The sequence below is a fragment of the Lepisma saccharinum genome, chromosome 8 (assembly GCF_977018435.1).
Source record: "Lepisma saccharinum chromosome 8, izLepSacc3.1, whole genome shotgun sequence".
In the NCBI taxonomy this organism is placed as follows: Eukaryota; Metazoa; Arthropoda; class Insecta; order Zygentoma; family Lepismatidae; genus Lepisma; species Lepisma saccharinum.
This window is the reverse complement of record NC_139236.1, coordinates 88,562,421-88,587,864: the sequence shown is the minus strand read 5'-3', so window position 1 is coordinate 88,587,864 and position 25,444 is coordinate 88,562,421. Positions and strand designations below refer to the sequence as shown.

Genomic DNA, 25,444 nt, shown 5'->3' with positions numbered 1-25,444 from the left:
TAATATTCACAAGTAAAATATACATGTTATGAACACCAGAATACACTCATTTATTGAATCATTCATATATCCCCAAGTATATGTACTTATTGAATTTGATTGGGTGGGCAATCGGGTGGGCACAGAAATTTTTGGGTGGGCGCTTGCCCACCCGTGCCCACCCCTGTCGCCGTCCCTGCTCTCGAGACACCCACAACGTCCCGTAAAGGGGGAAGGGGCGATCACCTCAAAACAATTCGCCCCATGGTAGCATTTCACTGCCCAGGAGTAAATTAATATTTCAAATAATATTTATGTTAATTATGCATAAAAATAAACAAAATGTTATTTTATTTGTCCCTGAATAAGAACAAGTTGTGTAAATCTAAACTTAGCAAATTAAAATCTGAATTGAATTCGTTACTGGTAAATTTGTAAGTTTCCTACTGAGACCTTTCTATTTCTATTTGTAGCCATACTCTATTCCATTTCACTCTTCGATCTCTATTCATCTCCTAGCCGAACAAATAAACGAAAATGAACAGTCAAAATTACGAGCGATCACTTTTTGAATATATCTATGCCTGGCAATCCTGCTTGCCCTAGTCTTCCTGATTGACTTTCAGGAAGGTGCTTTTTCATTAACATGCAGAGTGCATGACATGCGATTTTAGGGTAAATAATATAATGATAACAATTTTTACTTAGCAACAAGGGAGATTTTATTCAATTTCATATTTCGTCTGCAAATTCCGCAATTCGTATATGAAAATAGACATTCTTTTGATTAGCCATAGCCAATCCTGTCGTGTCGGTCGGCCTGGTGGATGGTGAAAGGTATGTAAAGTTCACAGACTTGTTAATATAATCAAAATCAATTGCTTAATTTTGTATGATTTAGTCTGATCGTGAGTGTATAAGTACCAATAAGATAAAAGAACCACAAGAAATAACATATACAGGAATTTATGCGTGCAAAATGACGAAAACATAAATATTGTGCAGTTCGCCTATTGTTTCTCCTACCAGGCTAATCTTGCGCGGGAGTCTGTTGTGTACTCATGAGCTCGAAACAATTTGTGTATAAAATATGGTTAAACATGTTTGATTATAAGCGACGTGTCTGAGTAGAAACGTGGAATTGTTGGGAGGGTATGTTTACATCGAAAATGGTAAAGTATAGTACTGCATCTGCCCAGGAAAGAGTTGGCATGAGAAAGTATGTTACAGAAAGCGTTAACGCATGGGTTCAGTTGCATGGGAAACTGTACGGGCATACTTTTACTGTTTTTGTGTAGTCAAATTCATTTGGATGTATCTCAATATTGCGGAGGGAATGACTATGGAAATGTTTTCAGGATGTTATATGTTTTGGAAGAGCCGGATAAGCCGTGCGTTATACTTCAGGCACGTAGTGTGGAATACTAAGTAGGTTCTACCATCAGGCAGTAGTTACGTGGTACAGTTTTAAATAATGTACTTAGTACAATTCCATTTTTTTTCGTGTAAGTCTCTAGTTCTAGAGTAATGGTCTCGTAAAGTTCAGCGCTGTAGATGATTTGCTGACAGTGAGTAAACAGGTAAGAATTGACAATATAGAGAAAGTCTCCAATTTTGTTAATTTTCGGTATACTAACTAATTTTGGCCTCCTAATCACGAATCTGGTGTAAAAAACCGGGGGGTCACGTCTAGAAATTGCACATTTTGATGAAACATTGTTCATTAGCCTCAAAAACCATCCATAGGTACCCACAAACCATTGACGTTAGCTCCAAAAACCAGCCACGGGTAGCCCCACAAACCATTGACGTTAGCCACAAAAACCATCCACGGGTAGCCCCACGAACCATTCACACGAGGTTAGGTTAGGCCTGTTAGGTTAGGTTACATTAGCACTCATTTCACCCCTAAATTCATCGAAAGAATAGGGTTCGTACTAAAATTGAACATCATAAATCATTTTCTTGTAAAACAACGACGTGGTTGGAAACAATGACAGGAGGTTACATTTTCGATCGTAAAGCTATGCATATACACCTATATATATATAAAAAAACATTCAATCGGCTCTTTTTTTCAAATTTTCAGATGTGACTCCTGGTTTTTTACAACAGATTCGTCATTAGGAAGCCAAAATTAGTTAGTATACTGAAAATTAACAAAATTGGAGACTTTCTCTATATTGTCAATTCACTCCAGTAAACAATCTTTATCTTGCATGTGAATTTTCGCTCTGATTTTTTGTTAGTTTATGTATTTTTGGTGGTTAGGATTAATTATATGTGTTTGATTACAGTAGGTTTGGTTAAACTGTTTTTTGCTATGTTACATGTAATGAGCTAAGGTTTGGCCAGGTTGTCATATTTGGTTAGTCTAGATAACTTCAGCCACTTAATCCAATTCTATCTTGTAGACTTGCTTCGTCAGTTACATACATTTTTCTCTTCCTATTTAACAATGTTTGATAAGTACACACGGTAACAGTTTAGTATATCAGAAACACATTAAAATCGGATATTTTTTGTTTCACATGGTTCGTACTTACCAATTGTGTATTGCGGAACTTAGTTCAAGGTGCCATTATGCTTTTTACACGAAAACAAACACAATTTTTCACATACAGACTGATTTCTTTGAATCCTTTCCTCGCTTCCGTAACACACAACATGGCGGCCACATTTGACTCATGTTGTGGATATACAGTGTTTCCAACCTTCTTCACCAAAAAATAGCTACTATCGCGTTCGTCACTGGTGGAAATTGTACATTATGCATGGTTATAACACCATTAAGCCTTGTTTCCATGATTATGAAAAACTAAATATGCTGACCAAGGCAGTAATTTATTTTATTAAAAACATAAACTAAACGTAACCTTTCAACCTTCTAGCAAGGTCTTCTTCAGACTCTGTATCAAGTACAGATACAGAGTACTTGATACAGAGTCTGAAGAAGACCTTGCTAGAAGGTTGAAAGGTTACGTTTAGTTTATGTTTTTAATAAAATAAATTACTGCCTTGGTCAGCATATTTAGTTTTTCATTATGCATGGGTAGCTGACGGATAGCTCCACAAACCATTAGGCACGGTAGCTGACGGATAGCCCCACGAGCCATTTCCGATAAGGTTAGATTTGGTTAGGTTAGGCAAGCATAGTGAAAAAAATGGGGGTTGGAAACACTGACAGGGGCTTACATCATGAAATGTATGCTGCATCCGGTTTAGGTACGGGAGGCAAATGAAAATAATGACAATTGTGCATCGGTGAGATATTTCTCTACATGATTTCCCGGTCAAATATATTCCACGATGAAAGAAAATACCTCGACGAACGTTGTAATCCTTAGACAAACTCATTTCCGTAAGTAGTTTCTTCTGTAAAAATGAAGAAATGTGTTTCCGATATACTAAACTGTTACCGTACACACAAGATCCTCATTTTTCCTTACCTCGATTTCTTCACAGTAGGAATTGTTGCCGCTGGTCAAGCCTTTGAACAAGGTATAATATCTGATGCCAGGAAGGATTGGTCAGGTATATGTGTCTAAAATATTATTTGTTATATGGAGCTCCCATGTAGCGAAATGGTTAGAGCTCGCTTTTGGTGTGAATGATGCCAGGCTTGAATCCCAGTGGGCCACCCCATAATTTCAGGGTTGTAAGGACAATTGGGAATCTACTTGAAAAGAAGTAGTAGCAAGCTACTGTCACAAAAGCCAGAATATAGTGGTAATGGTACTGGATGTTCTGACCATGCTTCACCTGCTCTGGCAGGTCCTGGCTCTGAGAGAGAGAGAGCTGCTGCACCATGGAATTTAGTTCTTGTTTATTATGTGTTAAATGATATAGATTACGGTAAGCCAGGTTTGTCCATGTTGCTCTTGTCCTCAAGGATTGAACATCAGAAATGTTTGGAAACATTTCATGTATATATCTCTACGTAATCCTTCACAGCCTGGATGATATATATCTCAATTGAATCTCTTCTTTGTTTGCCTTCAGAAAAGCTTTAAAAATGATGTCTATAAATTCTTATATCCGGAAAACTGATGAAATTCGCTAGTTCTTTTAATTTCAATATTCGTACTTACATATTCTGCATTGAGAAACATTGTTTAAGGTGGCATTTCGCTTATTTCACGGAAATAATCTATATTTGCGACATATCGATTAAGTTTTCTTGGTTGTTTCTTCCCTTCCATAACATGCGAAATGCCCGTCATAGTTTCACCACCGTATTCATTATGCAATGTTTCCACCTCACGACGCATAGAAAGTGCAAGATAAGCCAAATTGAATGGTCCACGATCGTCACGATTGCTCCTTATTTACCGGTGAAGAGGAATGTCGGCAATGTGAAATTCGTTATACTTCCTAATTTTGGTCTCCTAATAGTGAATGTGCAGTTGAAGTTTGGAACTCATTTGGGGCCAGGTGACTCCGGCCAATTTCTAACTTGCCTTTAACACGGATTCTATAGAGAAAGCTGGGTAGCCGGAGCGTAGGCGGGGCCGCGGTATGTCAATTACCCCAAGGACGGAGCCCAGAATCAGTGGGAAATTTGGACCCAAAAATTTCAAACGATTCCGGGCTCCGCTCCAGCTACACGGCTTTCTCTATAGAGTCCCTGTTAAAGGCATGTTAGAAATGTAAAATCACAAACAATCGTGATACATCATCACGAAACATGCACGGCTAGGTTGGGTTAGGTGAAGTTAGGTTAGGCTAACAGTTAAAATTGTTATTGCATATTAGAAAGAAAAAGAAATAATCCATGTTACGGTAACATATATTCTCTTTTCAACTTACATGTAAGACATGGTAGCTCTGCTTCATTATAATGGAATTTCAACTACATCTTCAATGCCTTTCAATTGTACCACGCATCCTGCACACGTCATTTTAAATACGTTCAAATGAACATAGGTATTGAAACGTGTGACCAGTTACCTAAATGCATGTTTGGAAACTGGCCCGGATTATGTCATCACACAGGCTACATCCACCTGGAAGTAAATGGATGCAAGAGCTTTCGTGCATCGGTCACACATTTATATCGAAAAATAGATGATTTACCGGCAAAATTAATGAACGATGCGAGAAAACACTTCCCCAAACGTCCACAACTATAAAGAAACGGCATTCGGTAAGTAATTTCTCCTGTAAATTTTAAGAAATTTACCATTATGTCATTTCTGTAATTGTTTGCACAGTTTGTGTAAGACGTGACTGTTAAGAACAGTTTCACGACAAAATGATCATCATTTCTTTCTTGAACTCATTTGTACATCGGCTTTTGCTTTTCTGATCAACAAGAAATTTTGCTCATACTTATAACTTGAATTACGAATGCATAGAAGCATCAGCCCAGTGACTTGAGAATGTTAAATGGTCCTCTTGATATCACCTCCGAAGAGCCAATGTTCGAGTTCTATTCTGTTCATGGGAATTCTTTGCACCAGTTTTCATGTAATCATCACTCATCATGTTGATTTGTCAGAAGTGGGAGAAAAGAAACTAAATAAAAAAATTCAATCAACACATGTATATTAATAGAAATTGATGAGCATGTGTTTAATAATGACAATTCATGTATTTCCAGGCCTTAACAATGGCAAATAGACAGAAGCCAGATATGGAAGCGAAAAGAAAACAAGTGATAGGCATGCTCAATGCATGTCTACTTTCGAGTAAAGGTGGTGTTCCTGTAGGATTGATTAACCGTAAGTATAAAATATGTCCCGTTTCTTAAAATTACGTCTATGAACATCCTCATCCACACACGAAATTTCAAACTTTGGTTCGAGTTAGGCCTCCCAAGTTTCAATGTCTGATATAAATAGTTATTTTGGTATGATTGCACAATATAGAGAATGTCTCCAATTTCGTTAATTTTTGGTGTACTAACTAAATTTGGCCTTCTAATCACGAATCTGTTGTTAAAATACGCATGTCACATGAAAAAATTGTACACTTACGTGTCTATATATGTTGCCATGAACCATTCACAGATAGCCCCATGAACCATTTCCATTAAGTTTGGGTTAGGTTAGGCAAGCTTATTTAAAATTTTATTCGCAAAACAATGTGATACAGCTTGAAAAAAAATCTCAACTTACATCAGCTATTTTCACGATTTCCAGAGTGACCCCCACATTTTAACAACAGATTCGTGATTAGAAGGCCAAACTTAGTTAGTACACCAAAAATTAACGAAATTGGAGATATTCTGCATTTGCTCCTTTATTTTTTATGTCTTTATTTTAGTGACTGTTCATTCAGTTTTTGAAGTCTCAATGCAACCGATTTTGTAATTCGATTTCCTGTCATGGCAGCATCCTCTTCAGAATGCATGGGTGTTTGAGGAAATATTTTCATGTAATGAGAAATGTTATTGATTCCTTTCAAGAGATTGCAAGATTAGAAAATTCCAGACAGTCAACCTGACAACCATTTTGAATATGTAGTGAAGCTCAAAAAACAATGCACACCATCCATATTGATGAAAGGGGACCGTTAATTTTTGTTTTAATCAACAGATTTTAAATTTAGATTTTATTTACCAATGTGACACTTTCTGAAGTCTGAATTATCCTGTGAGTTATGTAGTTCACATAAAAATGATCAATTCTGCTATAAATATTTGAGAAGCACAAACGTGCTCCTTGACACAGGAATAAAATTAATACTGTGATAACTAGTTATTAGAAGGGAAATGTTTATTTTGTGTAATAAGTGTAATTTTTAAATCAAATATAGGGTTATATTAGTAATTTTAACAGCCGGCCCCTGAGGCAGAGTGGTTAGCACATCGCACTACGATGCCAGGGGTCCCGGGTTCTAATCCTGGCCTGGGCATGGATATTTGTGAGTGACCATTCATCCATTTCATCATATCATCACTCATTCCCATCTTCTCAAATTACCCAAAAGTGGCACAAGAAGCGAAGTCAAATAAAGCAAAGCAAATCATATTTTTAACACTGTTATGCAATTTTAAATACCACTTTTGATCCTGAAATGTGCCCAGTTTTTGTTCCTAAATATTATCTTTTACTCACCATAAATATGTATTAGACTTTACCTTTAATTTTACAGGAGATTATCTGTCTCTCGTTGGAGAACCAATAGCGTACAGAGATCTCGGTTTTAACTCTCTGGAAGCTTTCCTCCGAAGCGTGCCAAATATTGCAGTCACCCGGAACAGGGATGGTGAGGTTATGGTAGAAGCATTGCCAGACAAGAGTACGGAGCATCTAGCAAATCTCATATCTAAACAGAAAACTGCTGGTCGTAAAACCCGTGGTGGAAGTAGAGGGGTAAGCTAGTGTTGTTTTTATGTGTGTGTATTGAACATTTTTTGTGTTCAAATTTTTGCCTCTTGTTGATTTTCAACCCTAATATACATGGGAACCTTAATATTTTTATGGGAACCAAGCTGAAAAAAAAAAGATTAAAGTGTGGGATAACGTAAAATCTAGGATAATTTTATAAGATTTTGATATGTTTGGACTATCAAGATTAAATGTATAATACAGGAAAATCCAGTAATGTAAAATCTGTGTTTCACTGTACATATATATATATGTATAGTGGCATGTAAATGAGCTTGTTTTACATCCTCGTCTGCGAAATCTGTGGCAACTTCTACCTGGGTGCCTCCACCTACTTGAACCTTAGGATTAACAACCATCGTTCCTCCACTCAAAACTTCGACTTCACAGTTGCCATCCATACCAACAGTCATAATACCACCTTCAACAATTTTCCTTGTCGCCATCATTCATCTTTCCCCCTCCCACCCACTCTGACATGCCTCTTTCCACAGGCTATGGGAAAAGGCCTGTATATCAGGCATGCACACCACTATACCCCCTGAACAGGCACGTATCTAGAAATATGTTTTGGGGTGGGTCTGAACCAAGTAACTCAGGAACAGTAATAATGTTTAAATTAAAATAATTATATTAAATAAATTGATATTATATTATTACAGGAATAGATAAAAATACTGTATAAGAATAGAGATATAACTGCATATTCGTTACGTAGCTTACCTGTAGTTAAGATCGGGATAATTTACATAAAAACAAGTGCCCTGGCAATGAAATTATTGTCAAATAGATGATGAATAATTAAATATTTATCGAATAACAAAAATGATGTTACATGTAGTTGGAGAAAAGTAAGTTTCTGATTAATATTTTATGCATATTGAGTAGTAGTGTACATAAATCTTCTTTGTAATGTCATTCAAAGCCGTATGATCCCAATATAATCCTTGCCTTCTAAAAAGTTCAAAGGAAATTAAAAACCATTGATTATGCTAATATTTTCATTACTTAATTTTAGTACTTTGTAAGTCTTTTGGGGGGTGCACCCCTGGACCCCCCCCCTAAATGCACCCTTCCTGTCCTTCAAAGCCGTATGATCCCAATATAATCCTTGTCTTCAATATGTTCAGAGGAAATTACACAACAAAGGCTAAACGAGTATATTTTCATTTAATTTTTGTACTTAATAAGGGGGTGTAAAAAAATATGTCCTTGCCCCTGGATTCAGCCTAGCCAACCAATAACCCTTTCCCCTTCCCCTTCTCCCCGAAACCAGCCACCATGCAGTACACACTGGTGAAAGTACTTAACATTTGTATCAACTGCTTCTGGCAACACTGTACCATGTTATACACTCATGCACCGCTTGACCTTGACGTGCTTGTCGTTTGTCGACCGCAACATCAATCAGTTTTTTTTTCTAGCCACACCTCGTATATATTACATGTATTTAAATTTTCCATATTGAAACATGCTAAGTTGACTGCTGGAAACAATTATATTTGTGGATTAATTTTTGCATTCTGAAAATAAGATCAATTTAAAATTAAAATAAGTTTTACTTGAAGCAAAAATTGTAAAGAATGTAAGCAGCAAATTGTGCAAAATGATCCTAGACATGAAGTGTTGAGCTGTGGACAAAAGTTTTAATTTTCTTTGCAAGTAAAATAAGAATAATAACATGAAGAAGAAATTATAACTGGTTCATGTATTACATAAAATTAGTTTAAACTTGATGAGTGAAGATACTTGAAAATGAAAATTGTAAACTGCAAAGTGTTAAGTATGCATCACAACTTGTATTATGTACTAACATTATATTCATAGTTACCAGTAAGGGAAACAATGTTTATGTTTTCTGTCTGTAAAACGAGACAAAAAATTATCATGTGTCATGGCTGATAGTTGGCAGGCTGTGAGTTACACAACACTCATGATTTGGTGTTTTAAGTCCACTTTATGTACAGTAAGGCTAATCGGGACTGGACCTACAGTTTAAAGTGGGATCCGAACCACTATGTGCCTCCATCGGGTATCGAACCCAGTACCCCTTGATTACAAGGCAACGACGCTACCACTGCGCCATCAGGAGGCCCCTCCAATACTTAAGTAAATGCTCAAGGAAACATTGTGAAACTTGTTACAGGGTATTGTTGCACCACAAGACTTGAAACTAACTTAAAACATGTTTCTGTAAGAAAGAAAATCATGCTGAAAAAAGTTGTGTGCATGTGAGGCACAACACACTAATGTTACTCACATTAATCCATTGAGTAGGATGGATGTTCATTTGCAACGTCTGATGATGTGGCCTGCTGCAGTACAGATGTACACATACATTTTGAACTTAGCACCATAGCAGTACTGACGTAATGTGATATTCAGCTTCAACTTTATTTCTAAGTATTCTGTGATGTGTTGACCACACATTAGAACTTCATTCTCATTTAATATTGCTTTGAACAGGAAGTATTTCTTTCCACGATTGTACATGCCTCTGTTGCGGAGTACCGCTATTCAATTTTTATTTTATTATGTAATACATGTTATAAATTTCAGTAAATAATTGTACAATTAAAATCAATGGAAGAATAAAAATACAGGAAAACCTCGTTAATACGAAGTTCAAGGGACCAAAAAATGTCAACTTCGTATTAAACGACTTCGAGTTATCCAAACTTTTCAAGATGGCGCCCGTTTTCAGGTGTAAATAAAGTCGAGTATAAATTAGCCCCACAAAGGATATTTTATACTTGGTGGTAGCTCAGAAAATAAGCTTTATATGTACTATATAATAATATTGTACGTTTTAAAGGAAGTGTAAAAAAATGTTACACAAAATGAGAACATGGAGCTTAACGCGGACACGAAGATTACAAGGAGTCGGTTAACACCATTTATCCTGCCTAGTTATACAACCGGTTATGCACGGGATGCATGTTGTGGCAAAAAGTCTTATAAAAAACGGTATTTTCTTTTAATTGTGCAAAGTTGTTGCTCTTCCACGAAATTCTTACAATTTTAGTTCATAAGAAACCCGTTTGCACGGAGACCTACGGAAAAGAAAACAATCTCGTTTATTGCAAGAAGTGAATCTTGACAGTAGTCACACGCGAGCAAGAGACGGGAGATAATCGGACAGAATGAATATTGGATTTTATGTACTAGAACATTGTCCGTTACAGGATTAACTGGTAAGAGAACACAACCTTTCCCTGGCACAAAACAAAACAAAAAAATCGGGCCTGTAAATTTCATTCTGGTTCGGCTGTCTAAAACACATCGTAAAAAAAAAAGTCATGTATTCTTTGCTTAAGTTAACTTCATATTCGCCCCCCTCCCCTTTTTCAGGGAGCAGTCCAAACTCTTCCTCAACTTCCATTGTAATCCACTCTGAAAAAGTAAACACACAACTTGCGATGTTTGCACCCAATGTGTATCCTAGGACACATTAAACAGTGCCGCACTCGATAATCACTCTGGTTTGGATCCCACTTTAAACTGTATACTTAGTCCCGCTTAGTTCAGCAGTATAAAATGAACTAAAAAGAAGAAACTTGCGTATTTTCAGATTAATCTACAATTTATTGTAGGTTTCAGGAGTATTCTGGAGGTCAAACAGTCGCTCCGCCAAAACTTTTCCTCTCGTATTCCTACATTAAGCATTGCTTTTTTTTTTTTTTTTTTTTTTTTTTTCACGCTAATGGTTCTGAAGAAAAGCGGGGATTATATGGCTTTGCGAGATTCAAAACAATGAAGCAATGAAGCTTATTCCTTCCCACTGGATGAGTCATTGCATTTATCAGCAAGCCAGAGGTTTACAGACGCTAGACTATACACTGGCGCCAGCTGCAGCGTAAACACAATGAGACCGGCTGGAAGTTACAGCAGCAGGTGGCAGAAGGGAAATCATCGGCATTTTAAAGATAACGCAGTTGTCGAAGACCGAACTTTTATCAGCAGTGTGAAAAATCACATTACCATGCACACCAGTGGCGGATAATGAGCTGTTGTAGGAGAAGGAAGGGGTCACTTTTCTTTTACTTATCATGCGGTTTTTGTTCGTTTTAAAGAAGGTTTTCAGAACTGTTTGCTTTTTTTTAGACGCAAAGGAGCCGGTGGGCGCACACGAGCAAGAATATCGTGGCCGAAACAATTAGCAACGGACCCCCCCCCCCCCAGTGGCGTGCCCAAGGGGGGGGTTGGTGGGGGTTATAACCACCCCCTTTGGCCCAGTATTCCTAAAAAAAAAGAACGTCAAATGTAGGAAAAGCTGGCAAAATAGGGATGACTACCAAAAATAGTGTACATAACCCCTCCCTTTCGAAAATCCTGGGCACGCCACTGCCCCCCCCCCCCCGTTTGATGATAGATAAAGGGGAGAAGTCACTCAGACAACAAAACGCTGTTTTGGCAAATTTTATGACCGGCACAGTTGGGAAGCGTATGAAGCGGGAAACTGGAGTTGCAACATACGTAAGATCGATGTCAACTTTTGCGGGAAACCTAGATGACAACGCATTAAGCGGGTTGATGATCTTTAGTTGGCCTATGCGGCTTTGATTATCTGTAACAGTTTCCCTTTTTTTATGAAGTTCTACAGGGCACAAAGAACACCGGAAGTTGTCTGCTACCAGGCCAAAAGTTGCTCGCTCACGGGAACTTGCTGTATCTCTAGCTCAGAGCTAGACAGATTGGTGAGACTTCCAGGCGCCACGCGTCTTGTATTTTGGAACATTCGTGCGATCTTATCTCGCATTTCTCATCTGGCACTGGTCAATATTTCCAAGGTGGCGCATTCAGCGGGGAAAGAGCTTGACCTCCCATGCACATTGACAAAGAATGTCAATGTCCAGCGGGCATTTCGGGCTGCTTCCCTCGAGTTTTCAGCAGCTCTTAGGACAAGGAAACATGTCAAGGTCAAGTTAAAATAACGTCCAAGCTCTCTCCACATTCGATCTTCTCTTGTCGACTTACGCAGGTGTCTACTTCGAATTAAGCGAAACCAGTTTTGCGGAAGGGTCTTGTAAACAACTTCGTATTAAAAATTATCCGTATTTCGATTTATCCGTACTGAAATACATTATAAATCCTATCTTATCGGCTGGGGAATGGGAAGAACTTCGGATTAAAGGGTACTTCGTATTAACCAATATCGTATTAACGAGGTTTTCCTGTATAACACTTGGTGTCATTTTATATCATTCATGTTAAATAATAATAATTATGAAAATAGAAATAATTGCAGCGTCTCTCTGGCAGAGTGGTTAGCGCATCTTGCTGCAATGCCAGTGGTCCCAGGTTCGTATCTCAGTTTGGGCATGGGTGTTGGCGAGTATCGCTTCATCAATTTCATCACTCGTCCACATCTTCCCGATTAGCCAAAGTGGCAGAAATGCAAAGTAAAATAAACCAAATCAATCAATAAAATGATTGTAATCCAATGTTTAATTTGATGCATTAAAAAATCCCTTACCGTAAGAGGGAGAGGAAAAGGTGGGGGGGGGGGGTTTCACTTGCAATTGAACATACATACTGCCCAATGGATTAAGGACAAGTATAGAGCTACAACAATTTAAGAGCAGGAACTAACTTAACAGGCCTAACCTAACAATTATAGAACACAAAATCACCCTTTCCGTCACAGTAATGTATACAGGGCTCGGAAAATCTCTGTTGCCATGGCGACTAAAAAATTTCCGCCTGGCGATTGTGACTTTTGCTGTAATATTATTGTTTTTTAAGTTTGCATGTACAAAACTTTGAAAATTCTGAGTTCAAATTGCAGTACAGCGTAAGTTAGCAAGTGATTTTTTATACCGTTGTGAACATTCCATACAATCAGTAACAATTTCTTACAATTTGTCCCCTAACCCCTCCATTTCCCATTTTCTCACATGATTTGGCGATGTTTTGAATATGGTGATGCTCAGCTTCTTATAGATTGATATTTTTCTCATTGATTTGCTTTATTTTACTTATCTTTTTTTGCCACTTTTGGCTAATTTGCGAAGATGGGGATGAGTGATATTGTGAAATTGACGAATAAACACACGCAAAAATCCATGTCCAGGCCGAGATTTGAACCTGGGACCCCCCCTGGTGTCGTAGTGGGATGTGCTATCCACTCAGCCATGGGGCTGGCTCAGTTTCTTAGAGCTGGCACCTAGCTCTGAAGAAGATTTTTTGAGCATTCGTAATGTATCTTCGGATGAGTAATCGCTGGATTAATTTTTATTCTATTTTCTTTAATAGGGTGCAGCAAGGAGACCACATTCTTCGTGGTCTAGACCTCCACCAAGCAGATCTAGAAATTTTGAGAAGCCAAGGCAGTTGTCGCAGAGGAATGCCCATGATCCTCCAAAACCAACAAAGTACCGAAACACCGTTCCGAATAATGCCGATGTGTCTCCTCGCCCATTTGAAGTGCCTCCCCGATTCTTAAAACACATTCAGAAAACTGTTTCGCAATCGAATGATGCAAAGCTTGTTCACAGGACTACCACCGTGTTGGCTCCTGGGAAGGGCTCTGGTATTCATCGTGGCCCTACGATCGAATACAACCCCAAGACTGTTGAAGAGCCTCGCAAAGTTGTTCAGTCGACGCAGAAAAGTGTTGAACGCCCACAGAAAACCGTTGAAGCCCCAAAACCAACAGACGTTTCCTGTAGAACTGTTGAATACTCACCGAGAAGGCCGTTAAAATGCAGTATAGATATCTCTAAGGCAAATATAACACGAACTGTTTATTTTGAGAATAATAATAGCCAATCTCTCAATGAAATGTTGTTTCAAAGTAAGAGTCCCATTCAAGATTTTAGTCCCCAACTTTCGCCGGTAGATTTTCCTATAAGTGAACAGCCGCACATCTACCCAACTGATGCTGATTACAAAGCAGCTCTGGATAATTTTGTTGAAAAGAAAGGATTGGATAAAGCAGTGTTTAAGACTATTATAAGGAAACCGAAGAAGGGACCTTCAGTGTACGTTACCTCTGTGAAGGTATGTATGTTGTAGTACTTGTTATTTAAATACTTACATGCACCTTGTTGATGGTGTAGTAATTAATGATATTACCGGTACCCTTGACCCTCAGTATTCACTTGAGAAAGTGAAATATTTTGCATGGTTTATGAAGATTATGTTGTTTATGCATGTTTTTGTTTGTTTTTAGCTTGCGGAAGGTCTTATTGTGAAGTAAAGTATGCCTGTTACCAAAGCATGAAACAGAACAAAGACTTCATGCAAGTAAATACAGCACCCAACACGGCATTCACAAGGAAGACATTGACTGTTAACATGTGATCGGCAAAAGGCCGGAGGGATTCTTTTATAATAAGTGTAACAGTGGGATTTTAATGGGTAATTTTACATAGTACAGGTCAGTTGTAATGGAATCCCAATTTTTATCTTAAACATGTAAACCTAATCCTTGCCATTGCTATCGACGAAGCTTCGTGGGCAACCGTGAAGCCGAAAAACCGACCTGAAGAAGGGAACAGTGGTCCCTGAAACGTTGTCAATTACTCAAGGCATACTCACTGAACATAAGTAAAAATAATAAGTATTTTATTTTATTTATTGTTTATCAAGTGAGTAAGTTGCACGTAGCCTGAAAAATGAATTATCACGATGTATAGTGCAAAGTAGTACATTGTGTTATTTGTAAGTGGATTTCATTGGTGTGCAACCAGGGTGGGTAAAGGGCCTCTTGTGTTCACCTAAGCCCCGCGACAGGTTAAGTTTGCAGCAACGTTTTGCATATATAGACCCAAACGTGCACGCAGAATATAGTTATGCTGCAATACTGACGATTTTCTAACTGTCTGCGATATGAACAGCTCGATGGTTGAGGCAAGACTGGCACGGGAGGTGCAGTGTCGTTCTCACGCGGATTAATACATAAAACCTGCTGCAAACTTAACCTGTCGCGGGGCTTAGTCTCCAATAAATGGGTATGAGGATGAATATATACATTAATAGAAAGTAAAGTAAAATAAATAAATATTCATTTAAAATAAAGGGCAGAATGAGTGTTTTGAATAAAGGTAACCACACAAAACTTTGCAACTTTCAATAATAGTACCGAACAAATTCTTTGGCAAAAGTATTTAAAAGCATATGATTATGTATTTTTCAATAGAAATACATAATTGGTCTTTGCGAAAAGAAAAACTTAATATGAACATGTTACCATGGAATTTTATTTCAACCTGTAGAAAATGTTAGAACCAGTGACAGTAGAGGGTTGAAAAAATTAGTGTGACATTATGATGGTTCATAGATGCCTCGAATACTTACGTTATACACAAATTTCAAAGCATTTGAAGTAAAAAATTAAAAATGTTATAAGAGTCACAAAGTTTTCGCTGGCTATGTGATGTAAAATATCTTTGCTGGCTAACTTGCGTGTAAAAATTCCATTGAGTCCATAGGAAACTAATTTTGAAAACACATGCACAATCTGTAGTGAGACATGTCAGCTATGTTTTATTTGAATGAGTCTTGGTGTGCATCGATGTTGTGCTTATCTTAAGCTGACTAATGATATGTGCGTGGTGGTTGACATATGTAGCAATGCTACAGGCCATTGCTGTTGGAAGAGACATAGGGAAGGTGTGAAATTATGTGACCTTGAGTGGTCTAATTTCTTGCAGTCCAATATATAACTGAGTTCTGTATTTTTCTCACCCGTCCCTGAGGAGAAAAGGGGGATTAAAAGTACAGTATGTTTCAAAAGTCGTGCAACCAAACTTTGAAAATTTATATCATGAAAACCGTAAGATATATTTACACCGTTTTTTTTTTGCATTATAAAGCCTCATCCATTGAGATATTTTTCAATGCTTAACATTATCAATTTATTCCATACAGAAAATTAAATAAATTAATAACTGGCAGAGGGCAGCGTTAAAATGTTTCCAGAAATTCACTTTTGAGTGAGAAAACTATGTACGAAATTATGGGAGAGTCATAATTAGATGTCTAATGAGTGATGCCATGCAAATCTGCCATTTGCAACAAAAAATGATCATTTGATGGATTTATGACTGGCGATTTTATGAGTTGAGTGAAAAAGTGCCATTTTTGGCATATATCTCCGTAGCTGGCAAGACTAGCGGGTCGAAATTTTGTCCCCAGACGCATGCAACATGTGCCTAAGTATTGTCCCTACATATACGTGAAAAATCAAAATCATAACATCTAATTTTACAATTTGGACATTAAGTGTTCTGATTAAATCACTAAACTAATCTGTAGGCTATCACTAGGTTAATAAATTTGTTATTATTTAAATTTATCCAAATAAAAGCAATTAAAATATTTTATAAACATTGTTAATTTGCTGAAAACCTCCGAGAATTTATCTTCAACAGTAAATACTAACTCTTAGCAATATGTGGGATCATTTGTTGGTGTTTAATATTGTTGATTGTTGTCAAGTGGCGGAGTGGTTAGCACATTGCGGTACGACGCCAGGGGTACTGGGTTTGAATCAATCCTGGCCTGTGTATCGATGCTTGTGAGTGTCTATTCATCAATTTCATCATATCATCACTCATCCCCATCTTCGCAAATTAGCCAAAAGTGACACAAGAAGTGAAGTAAAATAAAGCAAATCAATCAATCAATCAAATGTCAAGTCGGAAAACAAAAACAGTCTGACAACAATAGTAAGTGCAATACTCGTGTGTCACAGTTTAAATTGTTTAAAACAATACCAAGAAGACTTTTTTTCTAATAATAATGAATAATAAGGAATCTGTTAATCATCCAAGGCTGGATTGTGTTCCTATTATAAAGTAAACGCTTGACTAACTTCTTTAAAATACACAATTATGTTAATCTTAAATCTCACTTGTAGGCTCTTCGAGAAGCTTCAACAAATCCACAGTTGCCAGGCCCCACTCAGTCCACGTGGTAGCTACTCTGTTTTTCAAAATTTGACATTTTATCGTGAATGCAACAAAATCTTGACTTTAACAAGAATAACAACTATGTGCAGAATATATTAGATGAGGAAGAAAACGGTTTCATTCATATGACATTCAATTTTGAAAATGTTTAAAACATTTGGAAAAAAAACATAGCCAGGTGTTTTAAACGGCCCACAGGTATTCATCACGACATGTTTCTTTGTTAATTCAATATATATGTTCAGCCACAACAGATTTCTAAGCACAATAAACAAAACCACACGGATTGAATGAAAAGGCAAAGTTACAAAACGCGCAAATAACCACAAACGAACAAGCATCAAAACGTGTTTTAAACAAGTCTGAAAAAAACATGTTTAAAACACTTTGTTTTAAACATTTGTTAAAAAACAAAGCCAGGTGTTTAAAACAAGTTGTTTTTGTTTTAAACATGCCAACCCTGGTCACATTACACAAAACTCCCTTTTTTTTTTCATCATCATCATCATCAGACCATGTTCTGCTGTTTTGGCTGTTAGCATAACCATTCAAATGGAACCAAGCTTTGTCAGTGAAAGAAAACGAAATGAAGAATTGTGATGCCATTTTCTTCGATGAGAGATCGAAACCACCTGCAGTATTCAAGCGTTTATCCTTTTCAAGGTTTCGCGTTTTTGAACAGCGCGAACATGATATGGTGTTAGGGTAGTTTTCTTCACATCCCTATGAGCACTGGAAAGTGACTAGTCTGCTTGGGACACAAGTTTCCTCAAGCTTTGGTTGGAGATTGTTCCAGACATGTACGCACATCCCCCACTGCGGCAGGGGTTAAAACCGATGGGCGACCACTTCGTGTTTTGTCACATACACTGCCGGTTTCTGGAAATCGACGCACTAGTCATAAAACAGTTGCTTGTGAGGTACAGTAGAAGCAGGATATTTTTCCTGGAAAACCTCTTGCACATGAATGTAAGAATGGATAATTAAAATACTCTTCAACAATGCACATGCGCTGCTCCAATGAATATGCCATGCTGAATCAACCAGGCACTGTAGTGGCGAAGCGTGAGCGAAGAAAATTCAGGGTAGCCAGGGGCAGCGTAGGATTCTATCAAAGAGTCCAATTTCGGTACAAAATCATGATTTAAGATTTTTCACGTAAATGTATGGGCAATACTTAGGCACATGTTGCATGCGTCGGGTGACAAAATTTCGACCTGCTAGTCTTGCCAGCTACGGAGATATGTGCCAAGACTCTCCGATAATTTCTTACATAGTTTTCTCACCCAAAAGTGCATTTCTGGAAAAATTTTAAAGCTGCCCTCCGCCAGTTATTAATGTATTTAATTTTCTGTATGGAATAAATTGATAATGTTAAGCATTGAAAAATATCTCAATGGATGATGAGATATTATAATGCAAAAAACCCGGTGCAAATATATCTTATGGTTTTCATGATATAAATTTTCAAAGTTTGGGTTGTGCAACTTTTGAAACACTCTGTATTAGGTGCATCCAGAAAGTAAGTTTCCCTGGGGTCATGCACAAAAAGGAAACATTATTTCATTCAGTGATCGTGACGCGACGATACTCCCAATATGCGCTGCTGCACCTGCTCCACAAGCTCGTCCATAACGGCCGATGGCCACCCATTGCGCTCATCGTCATGCACATTTTGCCGGCCTTCAGTAAAAGTCCTGCACCAACGACGCACCATCTGCTTGCTCATGATGTCTCGCCCATACACCTGACACAGCTGACAATGAATTTCGATCGGCTGTATGTTTTGTGCATTCAAGAACTTGATCACCCAACGAATGTCGCACGCAGCGGGAGATGGAGTAAGAGCCGCCATGTATCATCGCTGCCGCGACGCTACTGAAAACTTTTGGGAGACATCTTCTAGGACATTCACTAGCCAGGGCATGTGCCTCTCACGCATGTGCAAAACTGGTTTCAATATGCATGGCCTCCCACCTGTGGGCGAGGGGAAACTTATTTTCTGGATGTGCCTAATAGAAGATCATGTTCCACAATGTGTGCTGGATTTTACAAAATCAGAAATAAAAATGAAAAGAAACTTTCAACGTTTTACATGTGTATTGGAGAAATTGTGATATTATTATTATGGTCCCATGCAGTCTAAGCCATCATTTTTTGGACTCCGACTATGGTACACATGCAGGTTCTAGTCTCCTGGGGGAAGCGTAACAAGTTTGCTCCTAAGATTTTGGCCTGCTTATAGGCCAGGTGGCCACCCAACATCGTGAGGAAATTGGGGAGCTACGAATGAGTAATCCGGTCACGGAAACCTACATCAACAACTGGGGATTTGACATACTGACCCCACATAACCCGTAACTGATTGGATGATCTCCTCAAGGGCTCTTGCTTGTTGGTTTATTGTTGCGATTACTATATATTATATATTACACTACTCTTAACGTAAACACTGCACAACCAAGGTCATTTTTATGGCTTGCTTGCCACTTTACAATTCACTGAAATATGGGAACGGAGAGGGGGAATTAATAGGAATAAGAAATGTTTTCTCTTTTCTTCATATAGATGTAGTTTGATCCCCTCTTTTTGCAGCATTGTTCTAGGAGAGTAACGAATGGATGTTATCATCCTTTTGTTGTAACCATATTGCACAATGACGCTGTGTATTGGAGAAATTGTGATAGTACATGTCTTCCATGTTAAAATGGTAACATGAAACCACATTTTGTGATGGCAGTCTAGTAAACTGTAAAAATGATTTTTTCTTTTGTAAATCGTACGTTTTAATCATCCTCATTATTGTAGAGTATGTTTTTTCTAGACTTCCTGATGGGAAATTATACATAGAATATTCACAGCAATACAAATTACAGGGTTATTATAAATGATGGACCCATTTTCAAAACGTCATAGGTAGGGAAGTACAGATCCAAATTGAACAAGCTATATACCAAAGGAAAGAGGAAGGTTCAAAGTTTATGGCAGGCAGCGGCCGGTAGAGTTCGCGAGAGGACCGTCTCTGTCAGTTGTGAGCGAGATGGCGACCTTGGAGCACAAGGTTTTCTGCGTGCTTGAATTCGTGAAAAGTGAGTCGCAAATTGCAGTGCAGCGGGCATTCCATACCAAATTCGGTAGCAAACCACCAACTAGGAAAAGCATTAGCCGTTGGTTTCAGCAATTTCAAGCGACTGGAAGTGTGTGCAAAGGAAAAAGCACAGGCCGACCGCGTGTGTCAGAGGACGATGTCCAACAGTGGCCACATTGAACATTTATAACAGTTACAAACATTGTGGTAACAAACTTTGAACCTTCCTCTTTCCATTGGTATATAGGTTGTTCACTTTGGATTTGTACCTCAATAAATATGATGTTTTGAAAATGGGTCCATCATTTATAATAACCATGTATATATATAGACTAGGAATGGGCCGATATGAAATTTTGGCCGATACCGATAAAGAACCAATATAAAATTTACTGACGCCGATAACCAATATTCTACCAATCGGATATAAAATTAGAAATGGTCCATGCATTGACCTCCTTAATAAATGTGTGTTTCAAGGTGACTGCAGTGAAAAAGAAATTGCATATAAGACATTTACTTCTTTAGAAAGTATGGCATGGAGATTATCCATAAAAATTACAACAAAATGGCAGAATTTTGCACTAAATTATCAGATATTTATCAATATATTGGATCGGTAAAATAATCGGTAATTTTACCGATACAACAATATGCCTATATCGGCCAATTCCGATCGAGTACCGATTAATCGGTTCTATCCCTAATATGGACTATGTCCATAGAAGGAGGATATAAATCAAAATTTTTGGAAGCTTGAATTATGCTCTTCTTCCAGCAACCCTTCAATTTCATTTCAGCACTTTTGATCCTCATAATCGTGATTGGCCAAAAGCGAAGTAAATGAATCAATTATTGAATCATAATATTGTGCACAGGGAAGTTTTGTAGATTTTTTGTGCAATAAAGAATGTTTAATACCTTTCTTTGCTCCTAGGCTGGTGATGGGTCGTATTCGTCCTATCCGCATGAAACTCCGAATCCAGATGAGGCTATACAGCTGGCAGCCAAAGCCGCATTGGAGGGTCTCATAAATATGTATGGGGACTTGGGAGAGAACTATGCTGAAACAAAGGATGCCAAACTCATTGTTGAGAGAGTAGTACAGGTACATATTCTCAGTATTCGAATTCAGTGTTCATGTTTTCTCTTTATTTCTATTAGGGACAGGACTAGGACTCAGTCGATACCAATCCCAATGATTTTATACCAACCGATACTTGCCCGATATTGCGTTCTTTCGTAAGGTCAGCAAGAATTCCACATGACACTTTCATGGAGTTGATGGGAGTTTAATTATCATGGAAATTTATGAACACACAGAACTTTTAAGTTGTAAACTTTTCAAGAAAGTGAACATACTTATTTCCCTTCCTTCACTTTTACATGTCGACATCTCCAAAGTATTAGGTATGTGAAGTTTTGTGTTTCCGCATTGCACGATTGTATAGTTTTTACTGATTAATTTAGAAGGGTTTCATTCACTAAGTGTACGGCATCTGGAGCAGAGATGATAGCGAGTAATTAGTTTCCAGGAAGTGGTAGTGCATTTTCTCCCGTTTGGCGGCACTATGTGCTTCTCCTGGCTTGCGTCGTCTGCTCCAGAGTGGAAATACGAAACTTCACGTAGGTAATACTTAGATCGTGTTTACCACATCAACATGAATCTCCAAAGTAATTGCGAGCATTGAGGAACTGCATCTCTAATATCATGGCCAAAGTTCACATCTGAGAACGTGAGTTGAGGCCTGCATGAGTCTGTCCACCATGTATTTGAAGTTTGACTTTACCATAGAGTCCAGATAATATGATGTGGTACCACCAGCAAATGATTTGTGCAGATCCGTGACTCCTGTGCACCATGCTCCCACGAGGAGGAGAGTGGCAAAGTGGAGCATGTTTCCTTATGGCCAGAGCTGAACGGATTAAGGGGAAGGTACGCGAAGATTCTTTTTCTTGGTCACACTATTCCTTGAATTTAAAAACAACTCTAGCTGTATAGAATAACCTAGGTAAATCAGAAGGGGTGAAAGAAAACAAATGTAACAAAAACTACACTATTATTGTGAATATTGTGCTTACATTGTTCAGTACAGTAGTAACAATGATGTTAGGAAACAAATAGGTAGTTGAATGACATTGAACTTACACTTTGGTTAAGTGTTGTGTGCTTCAGAACCATGCATAGCTTCTGTTCACAAGCAATTAACAGAAGAAACCTCATATTTTTTGCCTCAAACTGTATGGACCATCCGATTATCAAGACTACTGTATTTATTCAGCTTTTTAAACATTTTCAACTTACAGTAGAACGTTGTTTATCCGCATTAATTGGTACCAAAGGTTTTGCGAATAATCAAACATGTGTTTATTTAACAAAAAAAAGCACCTACAGTACAGATTTATTTTATACATACAGTACACAGTACTACATACGTATAATACAAGAAGACAAAAGACATGAGAAAACACTCGTTGAATCTTGCTTTTTTGTGTGTGCGGATAACTGATGTTGCGGATAATTGGCATGTCGATAAACAACGTTCTACTGTATTACAATATTGTATGATACTTCGTGCCATATAATTGGTTGTTTTTCCATTTCAGGTGCTAGAGGGTCGTCCAAATGGTCTCTGGGCAACTCAAGTACCCCTTGATTATAAGAATAGTTATCATGAAAAATTACCCGATGATTGGCTAGATCTTCTCAAAGGACATCCTCTTATTAATATTGACCGGGTTGCTGATAATAGGTACATTCTCTATCCAGAAAATGGAAGGCAAGAGAATAGGGTAAGTATGATTAGTAATTTTATTGAGGATTTGTAGGCAGATGTCCATAGTGATTCTAGAAGAAATAGTCATTTTTGTGTGTTTTCTGTATCATTAAATCAGAATAATAAACATGCCATTACAATTTTTTGAACTGATGCTAGCCAAATTTTAAAATCTTCAGCAATATGGTAGACTCGGCCATGTAGTATTATTAGAGGCACATATTTTTGGTAAATAAAAAAGCAAAATTTCGGTACAAAAACAGAGTCAATTTCGGGCTCAAAAGCTCTAAATAAAATAAAATTTTGCTGTTATAGCGGTGAAAAAACTGTATATAAAATGACATTATGATTTTAAAAAATGTGAATATAATCCCAAATTTGATTTAAAAACTGCACTTACTACACAAAATAAACATAATAGCACATTTATATCAGTATCAGATTATTAAGTTTATTCCTGTATAAAGGGGTCCACTTTTTTTCTCATATTTACAGCAGAATTAATCAATTTTCTGTGAATTGCATAACTCACAGGATAATTCTGACTTCACAAAGTGTCGCATCTGTAAATAAACTCTAAATTTCGTGTTTTAAGAGTCTATTTTGCATTTTGCAGTTCATTTCGCATTATTTCATAACAAAACAGGGTAGGAAAATGGACCTCGCACCTTTTGGAAACATGTGTTATTTCACATTTCGTATTTTTGTCAAAAACTAAATATGCATGCCTCTAAGTATTATGTATTGCACAGTTATTCATGGTGTTACCAGTTGAGGATGCTTCAGGTAGAAATTAATGACTTTTAATCCAGTCTCGTATTAATTAATAAATTGAATGTTTTAATATCATATTTCAAAATGTGTATCTTTATCTTTTTCTTAGACCAGATTTAAAAAAAAAAACACTGGCTCCTGAGAATAGGGACTGGCACCTGAATTAGTTTGTTTTTCTACCCCTAATTGGCAGTTCATTGTTTGGCAAAAAAAAAAGTCATATCATTCTATCAGTAATATAATTTATGATAACATTGCATGGATAGTTTTTTTTAGCAGCCTTCATTTATTTCAGAAAAGTCCACCTCCGGCTCCATTTGTCTTCCCATCAGCCAACTCCACGCAAGAGCAAAGTGCACAGCCGTTAAGCCCCGTTCCAGATGACTCATGCATGCCTCGATCACTGCAGCTTCCGGAAGACCAGTACTGGGACATTTTCGTGACAACAGCACCTTCAACATGCTCTGTTTGGATCAGGCTTATTGGAGATTTGTTTAGTGTAAGTAGAATTGCCAAGAAATTAGCTTTTTCTTAATGGATATTTTTCTTCCCCGATAGAAAGCAAACTTTCGGAGAAAAATTGAAATTTTAACTTTATAGATTTTGTTGCCAGGTGCTGCTAGCCTATTTCATTTTAGTTTCAATTGTGAGTTTAGGCTTAATTCAGGAAATGCATGTTACTTCTCTCTTCATAAACTTTTGTCTTCTCCTTTAATATCTAAGAAACTAAAAGTTAAAATATACAAAACAGTAATTTTGCCTGTATTATTATATGGATGTGAAACTTGGTCCCTTACATTGAAAGAGGAACATAAATTGAGAGTATTTGAAAATAAGATCCTTAGGAAAATCTTTGGACCTGAAAGGGATGAGGAGACAGGTGAGTGGAGAAGGTTACATAATTTAGAAGTACATAATTTGTATTCATGTCCAGATATTATTAGAGTAATTAAATCAAGAAGACTTAGGTGGGCAGGCCATATGGCACGAATGGGAGAGGAAAGAGGAGTTCACAGGATTCTTGTTGGGAAACGTGATGGTAAAGAGACCTGTAGGAAGGCCAAGATGAAGATGGAGGGACAACGTTGAGATGGACCTAAAGGAAATCTGTAGGGATGGAAAAGAGTATATAGATCTTGCTCAGGATAGGGACAGATGGAAGGCCTGTGTTGCTGCAGCCATGAACCTTCAGGTTTAAGAAGGCTAGAGAGTTAGAGGTTTCGTAATGCCATATTTTTTGCAAGTAGCTAAGAGGCAGATATTTGCCATTGCTCATAGTTACTTATTTTTTCCATGTGTGTATGCATACTCAAAAGATGTTGCCAGATTTGAAGATAGACATCGTATAATATTAAACAGATGTCAATTAAACTATCAGGTATTTCAGAACATTTTAAAAAACCTTATTCACAATGCGAAAGCAGAAGTACACATATTATATTAATGTATACATACATTCGGTTTTATGCTTGATTTAATATAACATGGCTATATTGTGTACTCAAAACATTATGCATCGTTCAAAATGACCACATTTGACCCATACACATTCCCTAAGTCTCGGTGTCCATTCAT

General features: G+C 37.5%; 1 protein-coding gene across 4 annotated transcripts in view; it reads left to right on the top strand.

The window, feature by feature from the left end:
• The first annotated feature begins 588 nt into the window (after positions 1-588).
• Positions 589-25,444, top strand: part of tapas (tudor domain-containing protein 7 tapas) — a 61,786-nt gene continuing 36,930 nt past the window's right edge. For 2 of the 4 annotated variants that reach the window (XM_083127268.1, XM_083127265.1), the window contains exons 1-7: positions 589-654; positions 5,582-5,702; positions 7,078-7,298; positions 13,569-14,315; positions 21,256-21,426; positions 22,926-23,111; positions 24,165-24,368. In XM_083127268.1, coding sequence (XP_082983394.1) covers positions 637-654; positions 5,582-5,702; positions 7,078-7,298; positions 13,569-14,315; positions 21,256-21,426; positions 22,926-23,111; positions 24,165-24,368 — 1,668 coding nt within the window. In that variant the 5' untranslated portion in view covers positions 589-636. The other 2 variants (XM_083127267.1, XM_083127266.1) reach the window with 2 other exon arrangements.